This window comes from Cryptomeria japonica, chromosome 5, assembly GCF_030272615.1.
Source record: "Cryptomeria japonica chromosome 5, Sugi_1.0, whole genome shotgun sequence".
Classification (NCBI taxonomy): domain Eukaryota; kingdom Viridiplantae; phylum Streptophyta; class Pinopsida; order Cupressales; family Cupressaceae; genus Cryptomeria; species Cryptomeria japonica.
In genome coordinates this window covers 39,140,514-39,164,245 of record NC_081409.1, presented here as the reverse complement: position 1 = coordinate 39,164,245, position 23,732 = coordinate 39,140,514, and the positions used below count along the sequence as shown (strand labels likewise).

Sequence of the window (23,732 nt, the reverse complement as noted above, 5' to 3'; positions counted from 1 at the left end):
TAAAGATCATGAATTTACTTTATGTGTATATGCAGATGCAGATTGGGCAGGTGATGTTGATGACTGGAAGAGAACATCCGGTGAAGCATTCTTTCTTGGGAAGAAGTTGGTTTCATGGATCAACAAGAAGCAGTCATGCATTTCTTTATCTATTGCTGAAGCTGAATATGTTGCAGCCGCAACCAATTGTACTCAAGTTATATGGATGAAGCAGATGTTGAAGGATATACAAGTGAGTTGTAATGATTGGGTTGTTATCCATTTTGATAACTCTGTAGCTATTGACATATCCAAGAATCCAGTATTTCACTCCAAGACTAAGCACATATCAATCAAGTATAACTTTTTGAAGGAAAAGGTGGAAGCAAAAGAAGTCAGATTTGTTTATGTGAACACTAAAGAAAAGATAGCAGACATCTTCACTAAAACTTTGTCTTGGGAATCATTTGAGTATTTGAGTGATAGATTAGGGGTTTCTACCCCTCCAGTAGAGCTTAAATGATGCAGATGTGCATTAGTCCGGTATGCATTATTAGAGATATCTTTTGTTCAGGATTGATGAAATAATGCTACTACGTAGGGGGAGTAGTCAGATTTGAGATTTAGAGTTTTCATATTGTGTTTGATATCTATATCTATCTTTGGCATTGCTATCAAAGGGGGACAAATATACGTGAAAAACCATTGCTATTTATTTTTTAGATTGATTGCATTCCTTAGGGGGAGTTTGGCGGTATTCGGTGTTTTGATTTAGATTTGGTTCAGAGCTTCATTGCTATATCATTTTATGCAAGATTGTTGGAGGTCTTCCATAGGGGGAGACTTTTTTGGCTTTTCTTGGCACTTGGATATTTTTCACATCTAGTGTTGCCATGAATGGAAAAGGGGGAGATTGTGTTGGCTTGATGATGATTGTAATGTATTCATCATATATTGTTATTGATGAAACACTCACACACACACATGATTATATTGACTACCGGTGTAACTTCAATTGTTTACAATGTCAACCGATATACTTAGTGGTTAATCTCTAACCAGTACCTTGTGATAACTGGTATGTGCATAAGAGACAACATGTGGTTATACTAAGATGAAGATCAAGAGGAAGATCAAGATGTAGATCAAGTGAAGATTCAAGGACAACGATTCATATGTTTTACTCAAACCAATATTTGATTGATCCAACTGGTATTTGGTAATTTTTTGATAAGTTACCACATTTCATGATGAGTTACAAGCATTGACTACTTGGTGGTAATTTTTGTGATGAGTCATGATCACTTGTCCAGATACACTACACCTAGGAAATTGTGTTGTGATTTCTTAAGGCCGACATGAAATTATAAGGTCTATATATTGACATCACAATGAATTATTTGATATAAGTGAAAGTGTTATGTTATGTGTGAAAGTAAAAGGAGTTAAGTTGTAGAGTATGCAGTGTTGAATATGTTTAGAAGGATCTGATCAAGCAAGTATTGTGCTACTTAGAACAGATCAAACCATTCTTGTTGTTTTATAACAATTACAACATAATCAAATCCCCTAACCAGGTAAGCTCTAACAAGATTCAATGTATAAATCCTCTAACAGGGTGATCCATTAGTTTGGATTTAGAAATCCTCCATCGAGGTTACTCCTAACAAGGCACTACCTTTAATAGTGTCTAAGCTTCTAATCAAGCTTTGGGATCTCTAACTAGATTCACTCCTAGCAGAGCACTTTGTAAACCTTAACCGACTAGTTATCTATTACTGTAGATAGTGAGTTCCATCTCACCATGGTTTTTACCTATTTGGGTTTTCCACGTACAAACACTTGTGTTATGGTGGATGTTTTACTTTTTTTGGATGTTGTTATATCATTTTGGATTGCATGCATTATGTTTAAAAGATTTGTTAAGATCATCTACTGGTTAGTGTTTGAAGAATTTTTATTTTTGGTGTCACTGATTCACCCCCCCTTCTTAGTGCTTTTTAAGTCCATCAATTGGTATTAGAGCCTAACTTATTTTAAGCCTAATTGCTTAGAAGGGAGCCTTGAAACCACCATGGGGGACATGAGATACTTTGAGATGGCTAGAGAGCTAGAAGCTAGCAGAAATGAGATTGAAATACTTAGGGTCAAAATGAAAGCTTCACAAGTCAAAAGGAGAGAGCTAACTGAAAAACTGTTAGAGATATCTGATAACAGTTCTTTAGATGAAGCCAATATTGATGCTTTAGCAGAGGAAGTTGAAAAGTTAAACGGTGAGAAACTAAATTTGAGGAGAGAACTAGAAGGTCTCACTATCCGCATGAGTCAGGAACTAGAAGCTAGAAGAGCTGCTGAAAATCTTATCAAGGAAAGAGATCAAGAGATTGCCAAGATAAAGCGGGAAAATGTCACTATACATGAGCATTTGGTTGCTGAAAGAGAAGAAAAGGAGAACCTACAACTAGATCTTGAACTTGCATCATCTTTGAGAGAGAACTTGTCTAAACAGAATGAAGATCTCACCAAACAACTTACTGAAGCTAATGAGAAATTGGAGAAGTTCAACAAAAGTTCTACCATGCTGGAAGAACAAATTCAATCACAAAGGATGAAGGGCGATATCTCTGGACTTGGTTTTCACACATTCGAAAAAGGTGAATCCTCTGGTACAAAGAGAAACATTCCTAAGAACAAATATGCTCTTAAGATCAATAAGCCTACCGGTAAGAAAGTCTTTAAACTTGTTTGTTTTGTTTTCCATAAACTTGGTCACATTGCAAATGTTTGTAGAGACAAACCTAATAGAAATGCAAGTTACAATACTAATGCTAGGTATGTGTTGAAGAAATTTGAAGGTCATTGCTTCACATGTGGAATGTATGGACATAGATCTGTTGAGTGTAGATATGGAGCAAACAATCCTGTACCACACATGCATCCAAGACCAAATGGTGACCGGATGATGAATTTTGTCAACTGGGTAAACTTGAATTGGCAAAAACCCTACGATAACCGATTTAATCCATTTGAGATGGAAAAGGTAACAAATGTTATTTGCACCATCTGTAATAACTTTGTTCATGTGGCTATGAACTACAGAAAAAGAACAAGAAGAGGCAATGCAAGACCTTGGAAATCATCTGGTATGGCCTGTTATCACTGTAACAAACCGGGGCACTTAGAAAAATTCTGTAGATCCAGAAATAGAAAACCGGTCAATTCTTCTAAGGATCAGAAAGGAAAGCAGAAAGTTAATGTTGAAGAAACCAGAGAGGAAATGAATCAGATTTGGAGGAAGAAAAGTGATGAATCACCTGTAGAAGAAACTGTTCCTTCACCCAGTGAAGAGAACCCTGCACCGGTGACTTAAGCCTTTTTAATATGGCTAAGGGGAGCTTAATGATCAAATTACCTCCGGACCCCTTGAGAAAAATGAGTGGTAAAAGAATTTTGAAGTATGAAATTTTGGTAATTTTTTGTCAATATGTTATCAAACGGTTTTCTCCTTGAGCAGTGAAATTAGGGTTTGTAACCCTAACGGGCGAGCATTTAATGTAGTAGGTAAAAAGGATAAAATTGAGTTTTTAATTTGTCATTATTACCCTAATGCATTCGAGAAATAAATTTGGAGTGCTTGCTGAGCTGAGAAAGATTGTTTTGCTATCAATTATTGAATTTGTGTAATTAAGTAGAATTGAAGGTTGCAGAAAGTCGAACTGGTGTGCACTTGGGTATTTCAATCGGTAAACGAGGCAACGTGCATGAAACAAGGTATTTCTTTGAATATCCTACTTCAAATCTTGTTCATCTAGAATGGCATCAACTTCAAAGACTGTAGAGAGGTTAATGATTACTTCTGAGCCTATGGAAGCTATAGTGGTAGATCAAATTGTGTCGTATAATGCATTGTCACAAGTTCTGAGTGCAATTTTGGTCAAAGGTGATTTGTCTAGTTATATTGACTGCAAGATAGAATATTTAGGATCTCTATACATTTATACTCAGTTGAAATCACTTTGTGATGAGAATGGAAAGATTGAAACAAAGTATGCTAGGGTTTTTGAAAAGGGTTTTTATAATGCCCCTTACTTTCTTGAAGATTTCGAGGAAGAGAATATCAAAATCATTTTGAGTTGAGTTCATGGAGAGAACATGTATTTAGAAAGAACTCACACAATAACTAAGGAATCCATAACTAAGGAATCCATTCAGGCTGTAACTGGTTATTTCTCATCCGGTGAAGTACATGTTCTCAAACAAATTTCAAAAGATACAGTATTCTCTTTAAACGGTTCTACTTCTGATGGGCGTTCCTTTTCTGTTAACAATATTAAAGACCGTATAGTGAAAATAGCAACAATGGTGATAGGCTACTGAGTATTGTACTCTAGTAGACTTAATAGTGTTCCATCCGCAGCAGTTCATATAGCTCACAAAATGATTGTTCAAAATGCAAATTATGATCTCTATGAAGCTATCAGGATTCAACTATTTCTAAATTTGCAATCTATTAAAAAGGAGAATAGTCAAAAGTTCAAATATGGTTAGCTATTAGTTGGGTTATTTTTCTATTTCCATAACTTTATACCGAGAATTGGAGACATCGAATGGTCAAAAGACCTACCAGTCACTGCACAAATCAAGAACAACATTAAGGCTATAAAGAATACTTTCCCTGCAGCCTTTAATAAGTATTTTAATGAATTTCAAAAAAAAGATGAGCATGAGAATGAGACTACCAAAAGATGTGGTAAGCAACTTTGCAAAAGACACAGTCTTTGTTGTTACCACTGACTTTTTCTTGATGCAAGCAATTGAGCCAAGAGAAGAAGAGATGTAAGACATGAGTTATGAGGTGAACTATGATCTACTGGTTGGATATGCTAATACCCTATTAGCATCTCCCAAAGACAAAAAGAAGGCAAAATTAGACATTGTGGCAGTCCAAGTTGCACTAGCAGAAACCAATACTGCTCCTGTTACTAATGTGAAAGGAAAGAAAAATAAAACCGACTCACCTCCAGTGATAAAGACTACATTGGTGACTCGAAGTGTCCTAACCAAAAAGTAACTGACACCTAAAGTATATACAAAGAAGGAGAATGCACCAAAGAAGAGAAATCAAAAACTAATTCTCCAACTAGAATATGAAGGTTCAGATACTAAAGAAGAACCTAAGAAGATGAAGGCTACCGGTAGAGTAGCAAAAATAGTTAAGGAAGTACCAAAGGCAATTGTTCCTATTGATATAACATCTTTCAAGCCTGAAACCCATTTTGAAAGAAAAATGAAGACACTAGGAAGGAATAGGTTTGACAATGCAAACGAGCATTTTAATTCCTTCACTGTAAATGAGAAAGAGCAAGTCATTCAACATGTAATCACTCATTTATGCCATTACAATAGATATCCACATGAAATGGAAAAGGATATCTCAAATTATTTGTACACTATTCTTTTGGATAAATGGGAGGACGCTATAACATTAGAAAAATAAATCATTGATGAGGTATTTGTACAATATTTTCCTGAACTTTCTAAAGATGATATTAGTGCTTTAGTCGCTCAATACAAATCTTAGTTTATGTTCAAAGCAAGAAGACTCAAGTTACTTAGTGGAAAGAGGGCAATTATTGAAACTGAGACCCATCGAATAGCCTATGAAATCAAAAGAATGGAATAAATCATCCAATCCTCTATGAATAAGGATAATGTTGTTGATGATGATAATCGACCGAAAATGGATAAAGAAGAGATTGTTCAAGCTGATGAGGTCTATCATGTCAAGAATAAGGATGACTCCATTATTCATGTTGTTGATGATGTTAAGGACACAATTGATCTATTTAGAGACAACACTGCACCAGATATGGAGCCTCCTGCAATTACTGATGTACAGGTTACCTTAGTTTAGCAACCGGCAACTCAACTAAAAGTGGACAATCCACCAGACACAGAATAACTAGAGAAACCCCGATCTGCACTGGTCATTCAAGTTACTCAGAAGGAGTCTACTGAAATAGTTGTCACTCAGTCCTCTGAAAAGGAAACAAAGAAGAATACAAAGAAAGCAATCATTATGGTTGTATCCTCTGAACCAACAAAGCAAAAGCAACTTGATGAGGATGATGATGATTCTTTAAGTATTTGAGGACCTATTGATATGAACAACATGAGCACATAAGAAATGATAAAGATTGCAAGTGTCATGCAATCTAGAGCGCATAAGAAGAGACCGAAAGAGCAGGAAACAATTCAGATTGCAGTGGATATTTTATCTAGTTTGCTACCGAAAACATCTACAACACATCTACCTACACCTATTAGCAAACTTGGTCAGTTAGTTGTAGATGCATCTGATCAAATCAAGTCACTAAAAGATGCTTCTCAACTCTATGCTGAAAAGAGTCACGAGAAGAAGTATGGAGAAAAAATGGCAAAGGATATTGATAGTGGAAAAATGGATCTATCGCACAATAAAGATTTGTTGAGTAAAGCTATTGAAACGAGAGGAAAGTATCTTGCTTCCACCTCTAATGTTTCTTTCTTTTATTCTAACATTTCAAAAAGACAAAAAAAAACAAAGCAAGAGTTGGAAAGGATATGCAAGGCATATGTCCCACTTCAGGACTCTATATTTGCCTTTAGCAAATCTGTAGATGATTTGCATAATAGTTTGGATATCTATGATAATGAGAAGGCAAAGAGACTCCGGTCTCTCAAGGAACTCAATATTCTGCTCACAACACAAGTAGACATACTTCAAAGAGTCTACTGCAATGTAGAAGCTATCCTAGCAACTCCAGATACTTGCACACTGGACTCAATGGAAGAATTTCATTCACAACTAATGTCTACATTCGAGTATACGTAGAACAAGTTGGAGTCGTGGAAAAATTCTTTATCATAGTTGAAGAAGACCTACAATGTTATTTTCATGAGAATTGCTTATGCCTGAACTTTGATTCAAGTTTTTCAGTTATTATTGTATGTACTAAACACTTTGATACAAATTATATATATATATATATATATATATATATATATATATACATATCTACATATATCTACATATGTACATATACATATACATATACATACATATATACATACACACACACACACACACACACACACACACACATATATATATTTTGCTTTTTCAATTTGGCATTGTTGTTAAAGGGGGAGTAGAAATATGTGTGTTTTTGATTTTTTTTTTTAATGTATGCATTAAGGGAGAGCATGAGTATATGTGTAAATTGGTTGTGTATGCACACTTAGCGGTATTACTGTAAAATTTTCTAAGTGTTGCCATCAATGCCAAAGGGGGAGATCATTGGCTTGATGGTGATTGTAATGTATTCATCATATATTGTCATTGCTGAAACACTACTCACACATATGATTATAATGACTACCGGTGTAACTTTAATTGTTTACACTGTCAACCGGTATACTTAGTGGTTAATCTCTAACCGGTACCTTGTGATAACTGGTATGTGCATAAGAGACAACCTATGGCTATACTAAGATGAAGATCAAGATGGAGATCAAGCGGAGATTCAAGGACAATGGTTCATATGTTTTACTCAAATCGGTATTTGATTGATCCAACCAATATTTGGTAATTTTGTGATGCGTTACCACATTTCGTGATGAGTTACTAGCACCGACTACTTGGCGGTAATTTTGTGATGAGTTATGATCACTTGTCAAGATACACTGCACCTAGGAAATTGTGTTATGATTTCTTAAGGCCGACATGAAATCATAAGGTCTATATATTGACATCACAATGAATTATTTGATATAAGTGAAAGTGTTATGTTATGTGCAAAAGTAAAAAGAGTTAAGTTGCAGAGTATGCAAAAGCACAGTGTTGAATATGTTTAAAAGGATGCGATCAAGCAAGTATTGTGCTACTCAGAATAGATCAAACCATTCTTGTTGTTTTCTAACAATTACAACAAAATCAAATCCCCTAGCCAAGTAAGCTCTAACAAGCTTCAATGTATAAATCCTCTAACAGGGTGATCAATTAGTTTGGATTCAGAAATCCTCCATCAAGGTTACTGCTAACATGGTACTACCTTTAACAGGGTATAAGCTTCTAATAAAGCTTTGGGATCTCTAACCAGATTCTCTCCTAGTAGAGCACTTTGTAGACCTTAATCGACTAGTTATCTATTACTGCAGATAGTTAACTTGTGAGTTCCATCTCATAATGGTTTTTACCTATTTGGGTTTTCCACGTACAAAAACTTGTGTTATGGTGGATGCTTTACTTTTTGTGGATACTGTTATATAATTTTGGATTGCATGCATTGTGTTGAAAAGCTTTCTTAAATTCATCTACCGGCTAGTGTTTGAAATAGTTTTATTTTCGGTGTCACTAATTCACCCCCCCCTCTCAGTGATTTTCAAGTCCATCATATTGTTGGCCATATGATGGAATTGATTATGTGTTGCATTGATGTTTTTTCTTTGATGTCAACACTAGCTATTATGGTTGTTTACCAGCTTTTGGTAGAAGGATTGGATTGGGAAGATTATCAGTTGATTGCCATCGGTATGATTTGGATGATGGAATAAATTTGTATGGATGGTTCATATACTTTTGAAGTATGTCTCAGACAATTTCTATTGACTTGATGATCAAATGCTATCTTATGTTCTAGTAAGCCTGATTTGTAGGTTCGATAAGGGTTTGACCGACATAACTTTATTGAAGATCCTTGATGTAATGCATAAGTGGTGTTGGTGCAGCTTCTATAAGGGATTCAGGATGCTGATGGTGATTGTGTTCGTGCCTCGATTGATTGGTGTCATTGCTTTGGTGTGTGTGGATCCAATTTAGGTCTGGTGCTATCTAGGTTATGGGCCGATTTTTATGTAACGTGTTGGCCTTAGGACAATATGCTTTATGATTTTATTTCAAGACTATATAATGGATCTATTGAATTATCATTTAGGTGGTTGACCTAATTAGTTAGGTCCTGAGTTGGTATAAATATATGTAAGATCTCATTGTAGATCATGGATATATGTATGGGAAAGGAGCGGATAATGTAATAATAATTTATGCAGAGGATTTGGTCGATCATAGGTGATCGAGTTGGGTTTATGTAAGATGTTTTAAACCTCCCGTATTGAGATTAACTGGAATTGTAATCTGGCATGTTTGATGCTATCACTGATAGTTCTTATTTCTGGATTGTTGTCTGAATATTTTGAGGTGGTTGACATCTCTGTAGTTAGTGAGTATCCATTGTGATTAGAAGTGCTCTCTAGGCAGTGTGCCTTCTTGCGTGTGCAAGCCCCTATTGTAATCATATACTTGCTGCAGAAGTATCATCTAACTATGGGTAGGGTTTCCCACCATGGTTTTCCCCTTTACGGGGTATTCCACATACAAATCATGGTGTTATGTGTTATGGTTGCATGGTATTGATTCTCTGATTTTATATTATGCTTTAATGCTTTATTAGTTATTTCGGTATAAGGTTTTGAGTGCTTTAATTCATATAATCTGTTAACAACTGATTCACCCCCCTCTCAATTGTTCACTGGTTATCCTAACAATTGGTATTAGAGCCTGATCCTCTTTTTGTATAAGCTTAACCACTTGAGGAAGATCCTATGGCAACAAATAATTCAACTATTATTTTCTGGAAGGACAACCCTAGGCTTGATGGAACAAACTATGGAGTATGGAAGATTCAGATGGAGACTCATTTAAGATGCATTGGAAAGGAAATTTGGGAAATAATTAAAAAATGTTACACTCTGCATAATTCGACATCTAGCAATACTGCACTAGCAGACTTGGATAAGAACATTGAGAATGACTGTAGAGCTAGATAAGTCCTCTTAAGCACCTTATCAGATCAACAAATCATGGGACTACTAGATAAATCATCGGAAAAAGATATATGGGACAAGTTGGAGACTCTGAAAGAAGGTGATCCCATTGTTAAAATTGTAAAACTTGAATATTATTGAGTAAGATATGAAAGGTTGAAGATGGAAGAAGATGAAAGAATTTTTGCATTCATGGAAAGGTTAAATGAAATTATATTAGGAATTCAGTGCTGTGGTGGATCTCTAAGAGAGTAAGAGATTTTTTCAAAAGTATTAAGGGCTTTGCCACCGACATATAAGATGAAGGTAACTGCAATTAATGAGCTAAAAACCATGCCTAAATCTTTTGTCAATAGAGATACTCTTGTTGGGAAGATATCTGCTTTTGAGCTTGAAGAATTTTGTCCTCCAGGAGCTACAAATATTGATACTGCATTTAAGGCATCTACATCATCAACCAACAAGCAAGATTGGAAAGTTTTGTATGAAAAGGAATTGGAAGAGATTAGGAAATAAGAAGAAGAGCTTGATCAAATTGAAGCCCTATTTTCTAGAAGGATACCTAAAGGTCCGTCAGGAAGTAAGTATGAAGCAAAATCTCCTTTCAAATGTTTTGCATGTAATAAGATAGGTCATTTTGCATCTAGATGTCCTGAGAGGAATTCAAAATTGGAAGAAAGAGCAAGAAGATCTTTTAGGCCTAAACCTGAATATCAGATGAAGCATAAGTACAAGAGAAACAAAAATAAATCATGATACTATGCTAATGAGGAAGGAATAACTGATGAATCAGAAGAAGAACTGACAGGAGATTCAACTAGTGGATCCGGCAATGGAAAAGACTGGGTATTTTATGCTATGAAGAAAGATGATCTGAAACCAGTTATTAAAAATGAGGAAAAGGCCCTTGTAGCAAAAGTTGAAGACAAAGATGAATGGGTAATAGACAATGGATGCTCTCATCATATGACAAGAGACAAAATAAAGTTTCTAACCCTGCAAGAATTTGATGGTGGTCAAGTTAGATTTGGTAATAACAAAGCATTGCATGATCAAAGGAAGTGGAACAATTTCATTGGATGGTAACCATAACACATATAATGTCTATTATGTTGAAGGTCTGCAACATAATATTTTTGAGTGTAGGATAGTTGGTAGAAAAAGGATTTCAATTATAATTCAAGGATGGAAAGTGAAAAATCATTAGCAAATCAGGATTGGAGATTGCAACCAGTACACAGAGAAGAGGTAACATATTTCATTTGAACTCTGGTGAAAAGACATGTTTGATTGCACATATTGATGAAAGTTGGCTATGGCACAAGAGGTTATGTCATATAGATTTTGATTGCATTGTAAAGATCAGTTCAACTAAGGCAGTTAGAGATTTACCTAAGATTGTGAAGCCTCATAATCCGGTATGTAAGGAATGTCAAATGGGTAAGAAAATCAAGACTTCTTTTAAGAGCATACCTGATAAATCTAATGATATTTTTGATTTGATTCATGCTCAAAGTAACCTATATTATAAGATCACTAATGATGTTAGTCTGATTATTGAATTATTTGTTGATGAGATCATTTTTGGAGGTGAAGAAAATTTATGCATGGAATTCTCTGATAATATGCAGAGTGAATTTGAAATGTCTATGACTGGAGAAATTCATTTTTTTCTAGGTTTGCAGATTACTCAGACTGACAAAGGCATCTTTATTTGTCAAACTAAGTATCTAAGGGAATTATTGAAGAAATTTGGTATGGAAAATTGTAAACCGATTAGTACTCCTATGGCTACAAGTGAAAAATTGTCAATTAAAGATGTATCCCCTCGAGTAAATTCTACAAGATGCATATTGGGTAGGTGATGTTGATGACCGAAAGAGCACATCTGGTGCAACATTCTTTCTTGGGAAGAAGTTGGTTTCATGGATCAACAAGAAGCAGTCATGCATTTCTTTATCTACTACTGAAGCTAAAAATGTTGCAGCCACAACCAATTGTACTCAAGTTCTATGGATGAAGCAAATGTTGAAGGATATACAAGTGAGTTGTAATGATTGGGTTGTTATCCATTGTGATAACTCTGCAACTATTGACATATCCAAGAATCCCATATTTCACTCCAAGACTAAGCACATATCAATCAAGTATAACTTTTTGAAGGAAAAGGTGGAAGCAAAAGAAGTCAGATTGGTTTATGTGAACACTAAAGAACATATAGCAGACATCTTCACTAAGCCTTTGTCTCAGGAATCATTTGAGTATTTGAGAGACAGATTGGGGGTTTCTACACCACTAGTAGAGACTTAAATGATGGAGATGTGTATTAGTCTGGTATGCATTATCAGAGCTATCTTTTGCTCCGGATTGATGAAATAATGCTACTACTCAGAGGGAGTAGTCAGATTTGAGATTTAGAGTTTTCATATTCTGTTTGATATCAATATCTATCTTTTGCATTGTTGTCAAAGGAGGATGAATATATGTGAAAAGTATTTGCTATTTATTTTTCAGATTGATTTCTCCTTAGGGGGAGTTTGGTAGTATTTGGTCTTTTGATTCAGATTTGGTTCAGAGCTTCATTGCTATATTATTTTATGGGAGATTGTTGGCGGTCTTCCATAGGGGGAGACTTGTTTGGCATTTCTTGACACTTGGACGGTTTTCACATCTAATGTTGCCATCAATGCCAAAGGGGAAGATTGTTGGCCATATGATGGAATTGATTATGTGTTGCATTGATGTTTTTTCATTGATGTCAACACTAGATGTTATGGTTGTTTACCAACGTTCGGTAGAAGGATTGGATTGGGAAGATTATCAGTTGATTATCTCCAGTATGATGTAGATGATGGAATAAATTTGTATGTATGGTTCATATGATTTTGAAGTATGTCTCAGTCAGTTGGTATTGACTTGATGATCGAATGCTATCTTATGTTCTAGTAAGTCTTCTTTGTAGGTCCGGTAAGGGTTTCACCAGCATAACTTTAGTGAAGATCCCTGATGTAATGAATAAGTGGTGTTGGTGTAGTTTCTAGAAGGGATTCAGGATGTTGATGGTGATTGTGTTTGTGCCTTGACTGATTGGTGTCATTGCTTTGGCGTGTGTGGATATAATTTAGGTATGGTGCTATCTAGGTTATGGATTGGTTTTCATGTAACATGTTGGTGGATCCTCAGATGCGCTTTCGGGATGTTTTATTGATTGGATAATGTTTGTTTGGGTTGAGGACGACATACTTTTTTGATTTTATTTCAAGATTACCTAATGGATCTATTGAATTATCATTTGGGTGGCCGACCTATTTGGTTAGGTCCTGGGTTGATATAAATATATGTAAGATCTCATTATAGGTCATGGATGTATGTATGGGCAATGAGCGAATAATGTAATAATAATTTGTGTAGAGGATTTGGTTGATCATAGGTGATCAAGTTGGGTTTATGTAAGAGGTTTTAGACCTCCTGTATTGAGCTTAACCAGAATTGTAATCTGACATGTTTGAGGCTATGACCGATAATTCTTCTTTCTGGATTGTTGTCCAAATATTTTGAGGTGGTTGACATCTCTGTTATCAGTGAGAATCCATTGTGATGAGCAGTGTGCTCTAGGTAGTGTGCCTTCTTGCATGTGTAGGCCCCTATGGTAATCATATACTTGTTACAGAAGTATCATCTGACTGTGGGTAGGGTTTCCCACCGTGTTTTCTACGTACAAATCATGGTGTTATGTGTTATGGTTGCATGGTATTGATTCTTTGGTTTTGAATTATGCTTTAATGCTTTATCAGTTATTCCGGTATAAGGTTTTGAGTGCTTTAATAGACATAATCTATTAACAACTGATTCACCCCCATATCTCAGTTGTTCACCGGTTATCCTAACAATTGGTATCAAAGCCTAGTCCTCTTTTTGCAGAAGCTTAACCACTTGAGGAAGATCCTGTGGAAACAAATAGTTCAACTACTATTTTCCAGAAGGAGAGCCCTAGGCTTGATGGAACAAACTATGGAGTATGGAAGATTCAGATGGAGACTCATTTAAGATGCATTGGAAAGGAAATTTGGGAAATAATTCAGGTTACACTCCTCATAATCCGACATCTGGCAACCATGCACTGGTAGACTTGGAAAAGAACATTGAGAATGACTGCAGAGCTAGAGAAGCCCTCTTAAGCACCTTATTAGATTAGAAAATCATGGGACTATCAAATAAATCATTAGAAAAAGTTATATTGGACAAGTTGGAGACTTTGAATGAAAGTGATCCCACTGTTAAAATTGCAAAACTTGAATGTTACTGGGTAAGATATGAAAGCTTGAAGATGGAAGAATATGAAATAATTTCTACATTCATGGAAAGGGTAAATGAATTTGTATTAGGAATTTAGTGCTGTGGTGGATCTCTGAGCGAGGAAGAGATAGTTTCAAAAGTATTAAGGGCTTTGCCACTGACATATAAGATGAAGGTAACTGCAATTGATGAGCTAAGAACCATGCGTAATTCTTCTGTCAACAGAGATACTCTTGTTAGGAAGATATTTTCTTTTGAGCTTGAAGAATTTGGTCCTCCAGGAGCTACAAATATTGATACTGCATTTAAGGCATCTACATCATCAATCGACAAGAAAGATTGGAAGTTTTGTATGCAAAGGAATTAAAAGAGATTAGGAAAGAATATGAAGAGCTTGAGAAAATTGAAGCCCTATTTGCTAGAAGGATACCTAAAGGTCCGTTAGGTAGTAAGTATGAAGGAAAATATCCTTTCAAATGTTTTGCATGTAATAAGATAGGTCATTTTGCATCTAGATGTCTTGAAAGGAATTCAAAATTGGAAGAAAGAGCAAGAAGATATTTTAAGCCTAACCTTGAATATCAGATCAAGAATAAGTACAACAGAAACAAAAAAAAAAATGCTACTATGTTGATGAGGAAGGAGTAACTGATGAATCAGAAGAAGAACCGACATGAGATTCAACTAGTGGATCCGGCAATGGAAAAGACTGGGTATTTTATGCTATGAAGGAAGATGATCCAGAACTAGTTATCAAAAATGAGGAAAAGGCCCCTGTAGAAAAAGTTGAAGACAAAGATGAATGAGTAATAGTCAGTGGATGTTCTCATCATATGATAGGAGACAAAAGAAAGTTTCTAACCTTGCAAGAATTTTATGGTGGTCAAGTTAGATTTGGTAATATTAAAGCATGCATGATCAAAGGAAGAGGAACCATTTCATTGGATGGTAAGCATAACACAGATAATGTCTATTATGTTGAAAGTCTGAAGCATAATCTTTTGAGTGTAAGATAGTTGGTAGACAGAGGAATTCAATTACAATTCAAGGATGGAAAGTGAAAAATTATTAACAAATCAAGATTGGAATTGTGACTGGTACACAGACAAGAGGTAACATCTTTCATTTGAACTCTAGTGAAAAAAAATGTTTGATTGCACATATTGATGAAAGTTGTCTATGACACAAGAGGTTATGTCCCTTAAATTTTGATTGCATTGTAAGGATTAGTTCAACTAATGTAGTTAGAGATTTACCTAAGATTGTTAAGCCTCATAATTTGATATGTAAGGAATGCCAAATGGGTAAGCAAATTAGAACTTCTTTTAAGAGCATACCTGATAAATCTAATGATATTCTTGATTTGATTCATACTGACCTATGTGTTCTTGCTAATACAAGAAGCTTTCAAGGAGATAGATATTTCATGTTAATCATTGATGACTATTCTAGAATGATGTGGGTTGCTTTTCTAAGGGATAAATCTGAAGGCTTTGAGAAATTGAAGATCTTTAAAGGTATGGTTGAGATAGAGACATGAATAAAAAGAAAGTGTCTGAGATCAAATCAAGGTGGTGAATTCACATTTGGTGAATTCAACAGTTATTGTGAGAAAAATGTCATTTCAATCTCTTCATGATATACTCTCCCAATCGCTCTCCAATTAGCTCTAGCGAATTTAGAATGAGAAAATTGTGATACACCCTCAAGTGATATTTTTGCTGACGTTTGTCCCTGAAATGAATGGATAATATCAACTTGTATATATTTTGGATAACACACCTTTTTAGAAGTATTTGAATAAGTTTCATCGCTTGCTTGTAATTGACATATTTGAGTAGTTTCTGCCACTTTTCTTATTAGTTCTTGTCTTCTCTCATACTCTGCTTCTTTTGAACTGATTGTCTCTCCCACTTGGCTTGCTATCAAGTCTTTTATGGTTCTACCAAGTTTCGGTTCTTGATGACTAGAGATTGCTGGAGATCTCATGTCCTTTTTTTCTTCTGACTGTTGAGTAGTGATCTTTACTATCTTTTGGATTGAGTCTTCTTGCTTTCTATTATTTTCTTCCTCTTGTTTAGCTTATTCTTCTTTTCTTTGGATTCTGATTTCTTCTTGTCTTTTGTCAAGTTCTTCTTTCTGTTTCTTGGAAGATGTGTTATCTTTTGGAGTACCATCATTTTCTTCAATTTCCTCACTTGATAAATCAGATGGTGGATCTGGACCCCATTCATATTCACGTGAGTCAATTTCAGAATCACTTTCTAAGACTAAACCACTATATCTAACAAGAATATTGTATGGTGAGAAGAGTTCACTGATAATGGATACCCATTTTGTTGCATGTTTTGATTCAGGTACTTTGCTTGCTTGCATTGTTTGGATTTATTCATAAACAAATTTCTCCCTTTGAACGACAAGTTCTTCTTGTTGTTGATAATGTTTCTCTTCTCTTTGTTCTCTGTTCGCTTTTGTTGTTGATTTTGTACTGACTTGACTAGGTTCTGTACTCACTTTCACTTGATGCATCTATTTATAGGAAGCCTCCTCTCTTTGAATAGTGAGTTCCTCTTGTTGCTTCTCATACTCTTCATCTTTTTATTTTCTGTTTGTCTTTTCAGCTGCTTGATATATCACTTCTTACCATAATTCTTCTTTAGGTGTTACTTTTCTTCTCCATTGAGGATATTGATGATGGTCTCATTTTTATATAGGTTGAGTATGCTGGTCATACCCAAGTCTGGATTTATCTTTAACATGTTGAGAGTGAGGTGTGATTGGTTTTATGATTCGTTCTTGATGCTTACCAATAGGGCCTTTTCCTTGATATCCCATTATCTGCGTTATCCTAAATCCATTACCATACTGTTCTACGGGGATAGTTATATCTAAAGTTGCTGCTTTGATTTCTTCCTCATCTTTGTATAACCAATTGATGCTCATAGAAATGGGGACAAGGCAACAAAAAAGTTCAATGTTAATCAGTTAGTTTCAACCACAAAACCAAAACAAAGAACTAAAAACCATTCCAAACATATCAAAAGAGATTTCAAAAAGCATGAAAGAAGTTTAACAAAATAAAAGAGAGGAGAAAAGCCTCCCTAAGATGCTTCCATGATGCCTTTTGATGCTTCTCCTTTGTTTCTCCCCTCTCCAAGTCCCAAATGAGTGTAGCTCTCAGCTTTTAGCACTAGCCATGGATGCCATATGGAGATTCAAGATGGTTGAATATGATAAGCAAAAGCTATGCAAGTGTAGATAGTGATGCTATGAAAGATCTCTATGCTAATACCTATATAACAACAATACTCTAATGCTTCCTTCTTTGCTTGAGGAGAAGGGTTCTATTTATAGAATAAATGGGGAAATGAAGGGTTAAGATTGAGCAATCTTAACAAGGGTTAGGATTGAAAGATATTCAATCCATGTGAGACTTTCAACCCAATCCCATGTTGACAAGTGTCACCATGAGGAGGCTTGAGAGGAGAGATAAGGAGCATTAAATGCTTGAGGGGACATGATGGTTACCCTAGGGGGTTGGGTTAGGGTTAGGTTAACAGATATTCCATTTATCAAAGGGATAAATGAATGTGCAAAGGTTAAATGGTTACCTTAGTCAAAGAAATAAATGCTTTGAAGAGACCCATGAGTCAAAAGGATGGTTAAGTTAGAGGAAAGTCTCTAACCAAAGCTAAAAGGTGAGTTGACCATAAATGGTTATGTAAGAGCCTTTAATGGTTTGGAAGACTTTAAAGGTTAACCATTTGAAGACATAAAGCCTTTAATGGTTATTGAAGACTTTGGAGGTTTTTGAGAAGTGACTTCCTTTTATTTAGGAATGTGACAATGATTAGGATAGGATTAGGCTAATTAGAAGGAGTTAGAAGAATCTAGAAGGGATTTAGGCATGCAAGTGGATTTTGTAGGAGAATGCAAGTGGGAGGAATATTGAGATTTTCAATTAAAATAAAATCATTTATTTCAATTAAATGGTGTAATTTGCATTTGGATAGATATTTAAATAAATATTAATTTATTTAAATGTGAATGTGAATTTTGAATTTAAATAAATCTTAATTTATTTACATGAGAAAAAGGAAGATAAAGGATTAAATGCTTGAAGACTTTGAGGGAAACCATTAAAGGCTTAATAAGACTCTAGAAGGAAGCCATTAAGTTTGAAGACTTTAAGGGAAACCATTAAAGACTTAAGTAGACTCTAGAAGGAAGTCATTAAGTTTGAAGACTTTAAGGGAAACCATTAAAGGTTTCAAGTGGGTGAGGATAAATAAGATTTTAAATAAATAATTTATTTATTTAAAATAGTTGTGCAACTTGCATTTGTAGGAAAATGCAAATGGGTGGAGGATAAAGGTGATTTAAATAAATGTTAATTTATTTAAATGTGAGAGATGGGATTTTGGGGGATTTAAATAAATATTAATTTATTTAAATGTGAGAGAAGATTTAATTAAACAAATATGATTTATTTATTTGATTAATGGTCCGAATTTGGTTAAGTGAATCAATTCAAATAAATTGAATAATTTATTTAATTAATAGGAGAAGAGGGTTAAGATGAATTAATTAAATATTAATTTAATTAATTATTGATCGATGGTTAAATAATCAAATAAATATTAAATATTCATTGAATTAAGTGGACAGATTTATGTGACTACACCAATCATTTAGTGTCCACCCTTGACTTGACTTGTTTTGATTAGAGTTGACTTTTATTTCATGCATGATAGACTTATCTTGACTATTTATGATGATTTGGATGATGATTGTTCATGTGTTTTAGTTACACATTGTGATGATAGACATTATTGTGCATATGCTATTTTGTATGATTTGATCATGTGATTCGATGTATACTATATGCTTACTATGTGATAGATTATCAAAAGATTATATTGATCATGTATTTGATGTTGATTTTGATTACATTAACGTTATTTCATGATTATATTTGATGAGATGCTTATGAGATGTGTTTGACTATTGTTTGACTGTCTTCGTGATAGAGATGATTCCACATCACTCATTGCGAGCGAGATGTGTTGTCGCACCTTTCTATCACTTGCCTGTTATGATATACATACATACATACATACATACATACATACATACATAGATATATATATATATATATATATGTATGTATGTATGTATGTATGTATGTATGTATGTATGTATGTATGTATATGTTGTATTATCATTTTGTGGTTGTATGACCTAACAGGTACTAGACATCGACTCCAGCTGGCTTCACAAGTCTGAGCGTGTCTTTAATTCCAATGGCTTATGAGGTTCAGAGATGACATGAGTTCCCTTCACATACTTTGGGTCTAAGATGTGCACCAAGTGTCGTAGCGTCTTGGCGTAATTTGCCACATCAGTTTGTGAGTTTGATCCTTTCAGTATTGTGAGTATGTTTAGAGATGGTTGATTTATTTGATTATGTGATTCTTGATGTGTGATTTTATAGTTAACAATGTTTATTTTAATGCTTTTAATTTATTTTCCTTGAGCATTTAATTATTTGATATTTTATGGTTATTTTATTTTTATGATTTTAATATTTATTTGGTATTTTAATCTTTATTGAGGTTTGACCATTTATTTGATATTTAAATATTTAATTAATTAATTATTTATTCATTTAATGTTTATTTATTTATTATTGATTTATTGTTTAGTTGACATTTATTTATTATTTATTGTTTAATAATCCTTTGATATTTTAATGTTGATAATATTTATTGGTGGCTTTTAATTTATTTATTGAGCCTTGGTTATTTTATGTTTATTTATTTAGTCAACTTTTATTTTATTAGCCTTGACATCTTGTATTCAATAATTTAATTGGTTTTATCTTAAATGGCCCTTAGATATTTAATAGGGCATGGTCATTATTGTTTGTGCATTGGTAATCGATACTTTATAATATCTTATTACATTTCTCTTATTACTTGGTAAATAATATTTTATACAATTTTAGCTATTTCTCTTGTTACAAGAGTAAATGAGTTTATTATATTCCCCACCTACCATTAAATGCTATTGGCTTGACTATTTATGAGATTATATTTAATTTATTTATTTATGGCTTATGTTTTTTCTATTAAGCATAAGGATATCAAAAAAGTACAATAGAGTTCAAAAGGAAGTCCCTCAGGGAGGATTAACCTCCGATTGCCGCCAAAAAATCAGAGTAACGGAATATACAACTCAATACATAAAGGTACTTGATAACCAACTAGTGAAGAATATCATAGAAATCATCAACCCAGGCAGTCCAGCCTTGGGGGCCTTCCATCTAGATTATATTCTTATGCGCTTGAACCTGAGATAGCAAGGAGAGCTCTTCCATCCTGGGATTTGCATTTTTCCTGATTTCTTTCTTGAGCTTGTCACAAGCTTGGTCAAAGGCGTGAAGATCTTCCAACGTTCTCCGCCAAAGGTATCCGTTTTTCAGCTCATAGTAGTAGAAGGACGCGTGACTAGTCTTGAGAAATCTTTCCAGCTTCTTTCTCTCTATCATCATGGTGACTTGAACCTGCAGAAAGATTTTAAAATATGTGAGTTTCCTGAAAAACTCAGTAAGAGCCCTTGGCTTACCTTGGTACTTCTCTTCGTTCCTGCATTTCCATATCTGCCAAAGAATGTTAGAGGACAGTATATTCCAAAAAAGATTCAAATCTTTAGGAAGACCAGATATATAACCAGTAATCATGTCAAGAATGCTCACAGTAATAGGATAGATAACACCAAACATACTCCAAATTTCTTTAGCAAATAAACAATCGAAAAGAATATGTCTCCCAGTTTCTGGGAGTCTACAAAAGCTACACAAGTCAGAATCAGAATTAAAGCTTTTAACAGGAAGCTTATCAAGCAGAACAAGCCATTTAAAACAGTTAATTTTTGGCTCAATAGGACTTCTCCATAAATACTGAAACAACTTATTCCACATCTTAGTATCAAAGGAAGAATACCAGACAGAGTTCACATGAACAATAATATCATTAGTTTGATTAATAACAGAGTAGATGTTCTTGGCCTTGAGGCTAGCCATAACAACTCCCCCCGACCACTTGCAATTAAGATGTCTAAGAGAATCAACATGGCATAAAGAGGGGAGATCTCTAGCAGCTTGAAGGATCATATTGTATGTTTTCTTCTGAGAGTCAGGAATGTCATATTTGGTCTTAATGGCATCCCACGAGGGGAGGAGACCATCCTCAAACAAATCCACAAATTGATTTATCCCTTTTTTAGCCCAGGATCCGGCAGAGCATCCTTGGGATAAAGCAAGGGGCTTCCCATTGATGACCAAATTCCACCAAATAGATCTTTCCCCGTGGAGTTGATCATTGAAGTAACAGTCCTTGTTGGAGATATGATCCCTAACATGTTCCCAGGCCTTCCATATTGATTTGAAGACCACAGAACCTTGCACAGCAACAGGGAAATTACCTAAAAGAAGATCACTGAAAGGGAGGTTTTTCCAAGACTTAGCTTTCTTGGGAAAGCCTCTCTCAATGTTATGCTTGACAAGCACTTTCCAAGGGCTGTTACCCTCCAAGGAATGAAAGATCCATTTGGCGGAAAGGGCAATACCCTGGGTTTTCAGGTCTTTAAGCCCAAGCCCCCCAAGGATCTTGTCAGCATGGCACCAGGCCCATTTAACAACATGCTGCTTTTTGTTTCCTTTACCATCAAACCAGAGAAAGGTTCTGATGGCACTTTGAATTTCTTGAATCTGATAATTACTGAACAACCAAGTTGAAGAATAATAAATACTGTAAGAAGACAAAATTTTCTGACAGACTTGAATCCTGCCAGCCAAAGAAAGAGTTCTATTATGCCATTTATTAAGCTTATTGAGAATCTTCTCTTTAATCCAGAGCCACATATTCTTAAGGGTAGGCTCCACAGAAAAGGGGATACCAAGATATTTGACAGTTTTGTTAGGGCCTCCCCATTGAAATTCGGAATTAACAAACCACTCAGGGGGGTGCTCGTCCCAACCAAGACAAATTGACTTGGCATGAGAAATATGAGCACCAGAAGCAGAACAGAAAACATCAAGCTTTCCTTGCAGATTTTTAAAGTTATTTTCAGTAAGCTCAAAAAACAGAGCCGTATCATCAGCAAACTGGCAATTAATAAGCTCTTCATCGTTGGGAAGAAATATACCTCTGACATCAGGAGACAAGGAGGAGTCTTTGAGGATATAGTACAGGGCTTCAGAGGCTATGACAAAAAGGGCAGGGGCTAGAGGGCAACCCTGCTTGATAGATCTACCGAGCGGATATGAGGGGGAAAGAACTCCATTAACTTCAATATGCGCAGAGGCATCCTTAAGAAGAGTTTGAACAACAAGACAAAAATAAGGAGGAAAGCCAAATGCTTCCAACATCATCAGAATAAATTTCCATTCGACTCTGTCATAGGCCTTCTCAAAATCAAGAAGCAACATGACAGTGTTCTGGTGAGAATTTTTATCCTAGTCCATGGCTTCCCAGCTGGTGATAAGAGTCTCCAGTATGTACTTGCCCTTAATAAAACCAGTTTGGGAGGGACCAATGAACTTAGGCAGGATATTGACTAATCTAAGAGCAAGAATCTTTGCAAGAACTTTATAGGAGACATTAAGCAAGGTTATAGGTCTCCAATTTTTGATAAGAGCCTTGTTGCCATCTTTTGGAAGTAGTTTGATAATACCTTGATTAATATCTGGGCCAAGAGAGCCATTAGAAATGGCCTCATTATAAAGATCAAGAAGGTCCTTACTAATCCAGCTTAGATTAGCCTTATAAAATTCCACCGGAACACCGTCTGGGCCTGGGGCTTTGTCGTTGCTAAGGGCTTTAACCGCAACCTCAACCTCAACAATGGAGATGGATTTAGATAAATTAGAGATATCTTTAGAATCAAGCTTGCCAGGAATTAAAGGTTTACACTTATCCCTACAGACTTCAGCCTCCAACGAATCTTCCGAAGAGAACAGGGCTTTGTAAAAGTCAGCAAAGGCATTAGAGATAGCATAAGGATTTGAAACATCCTGATTGTCTATTGAGAGCTTATCTATAGCTTCTTTACAATGTTTGTGCTTAAGAAGGTTAAAGAAAATTTTTGACCCTCTGTCTCCAACTTGGAGCCAATGAGCCCTGGATCTAATCTTAGCACCCCTAATCTTAATTTGCTGGTGGTTTCTAAGGGCATCTTTAGCAACCATAACCTGAGATAACCGATCGAGGTCAGCAGGATTGTCCTGAATGTTACTCTCAGCAATTTGCAGATTGGTATTTAACTATTTTTCAACAAATCTGTAATCCTTGGCCCTTTTTTGGCCGATAGTTTGAACGAGATTCTTCCAGGTAGAGATATTACACAACCATCTTTCCAGGTTAGAACAATGTCGAAGGTTATATTTATTAATACCACTAATGATCTGGATAGCAGCCAGGACATCATTGTCCAAAAGAAGACTGGAAGTAAGGATGAATTTATAATCCCTAACTTTAGGAGTAGCAGGGGTAGTGATGAAGTTAACACAAGCAAAAATAGGGTGATGATCC

The 23,732-nt window shown here is 35.1% G+C and overlaps 1 protein-coding gene across 1 annotated transcript; it reads right to left on the bottom strand.

The window, feature by feature from the left end:
• Positions 1 to 20,464: 20,464 nt before the first annotated feature.
• On the bottom strand, positions 20,465 to 22,630 carry LOC131076665 (uncharacterized). Its single transcript, XM_059220319.1, has one exon. It carries the CDS (start codon positions 22,628 to 22,630, stop codon positions 20,465 to 20,467), a length of 2,166 nt encoding a protein of 721 aa, XP_059076302.1.
• Positions 22,631 to 23,732: the final 1,102 nt, after the last annotated feature.

Excerpts from the sequence above, each read along its gene's own strand:
- LOC131076665 (XM_059220319.1), bottom strand. The coding sequence starts at position 22,630 with ATGTTGCTTCTTGATTTTGAGAAGGCCTATGACAGAGTCGAATGGAAA.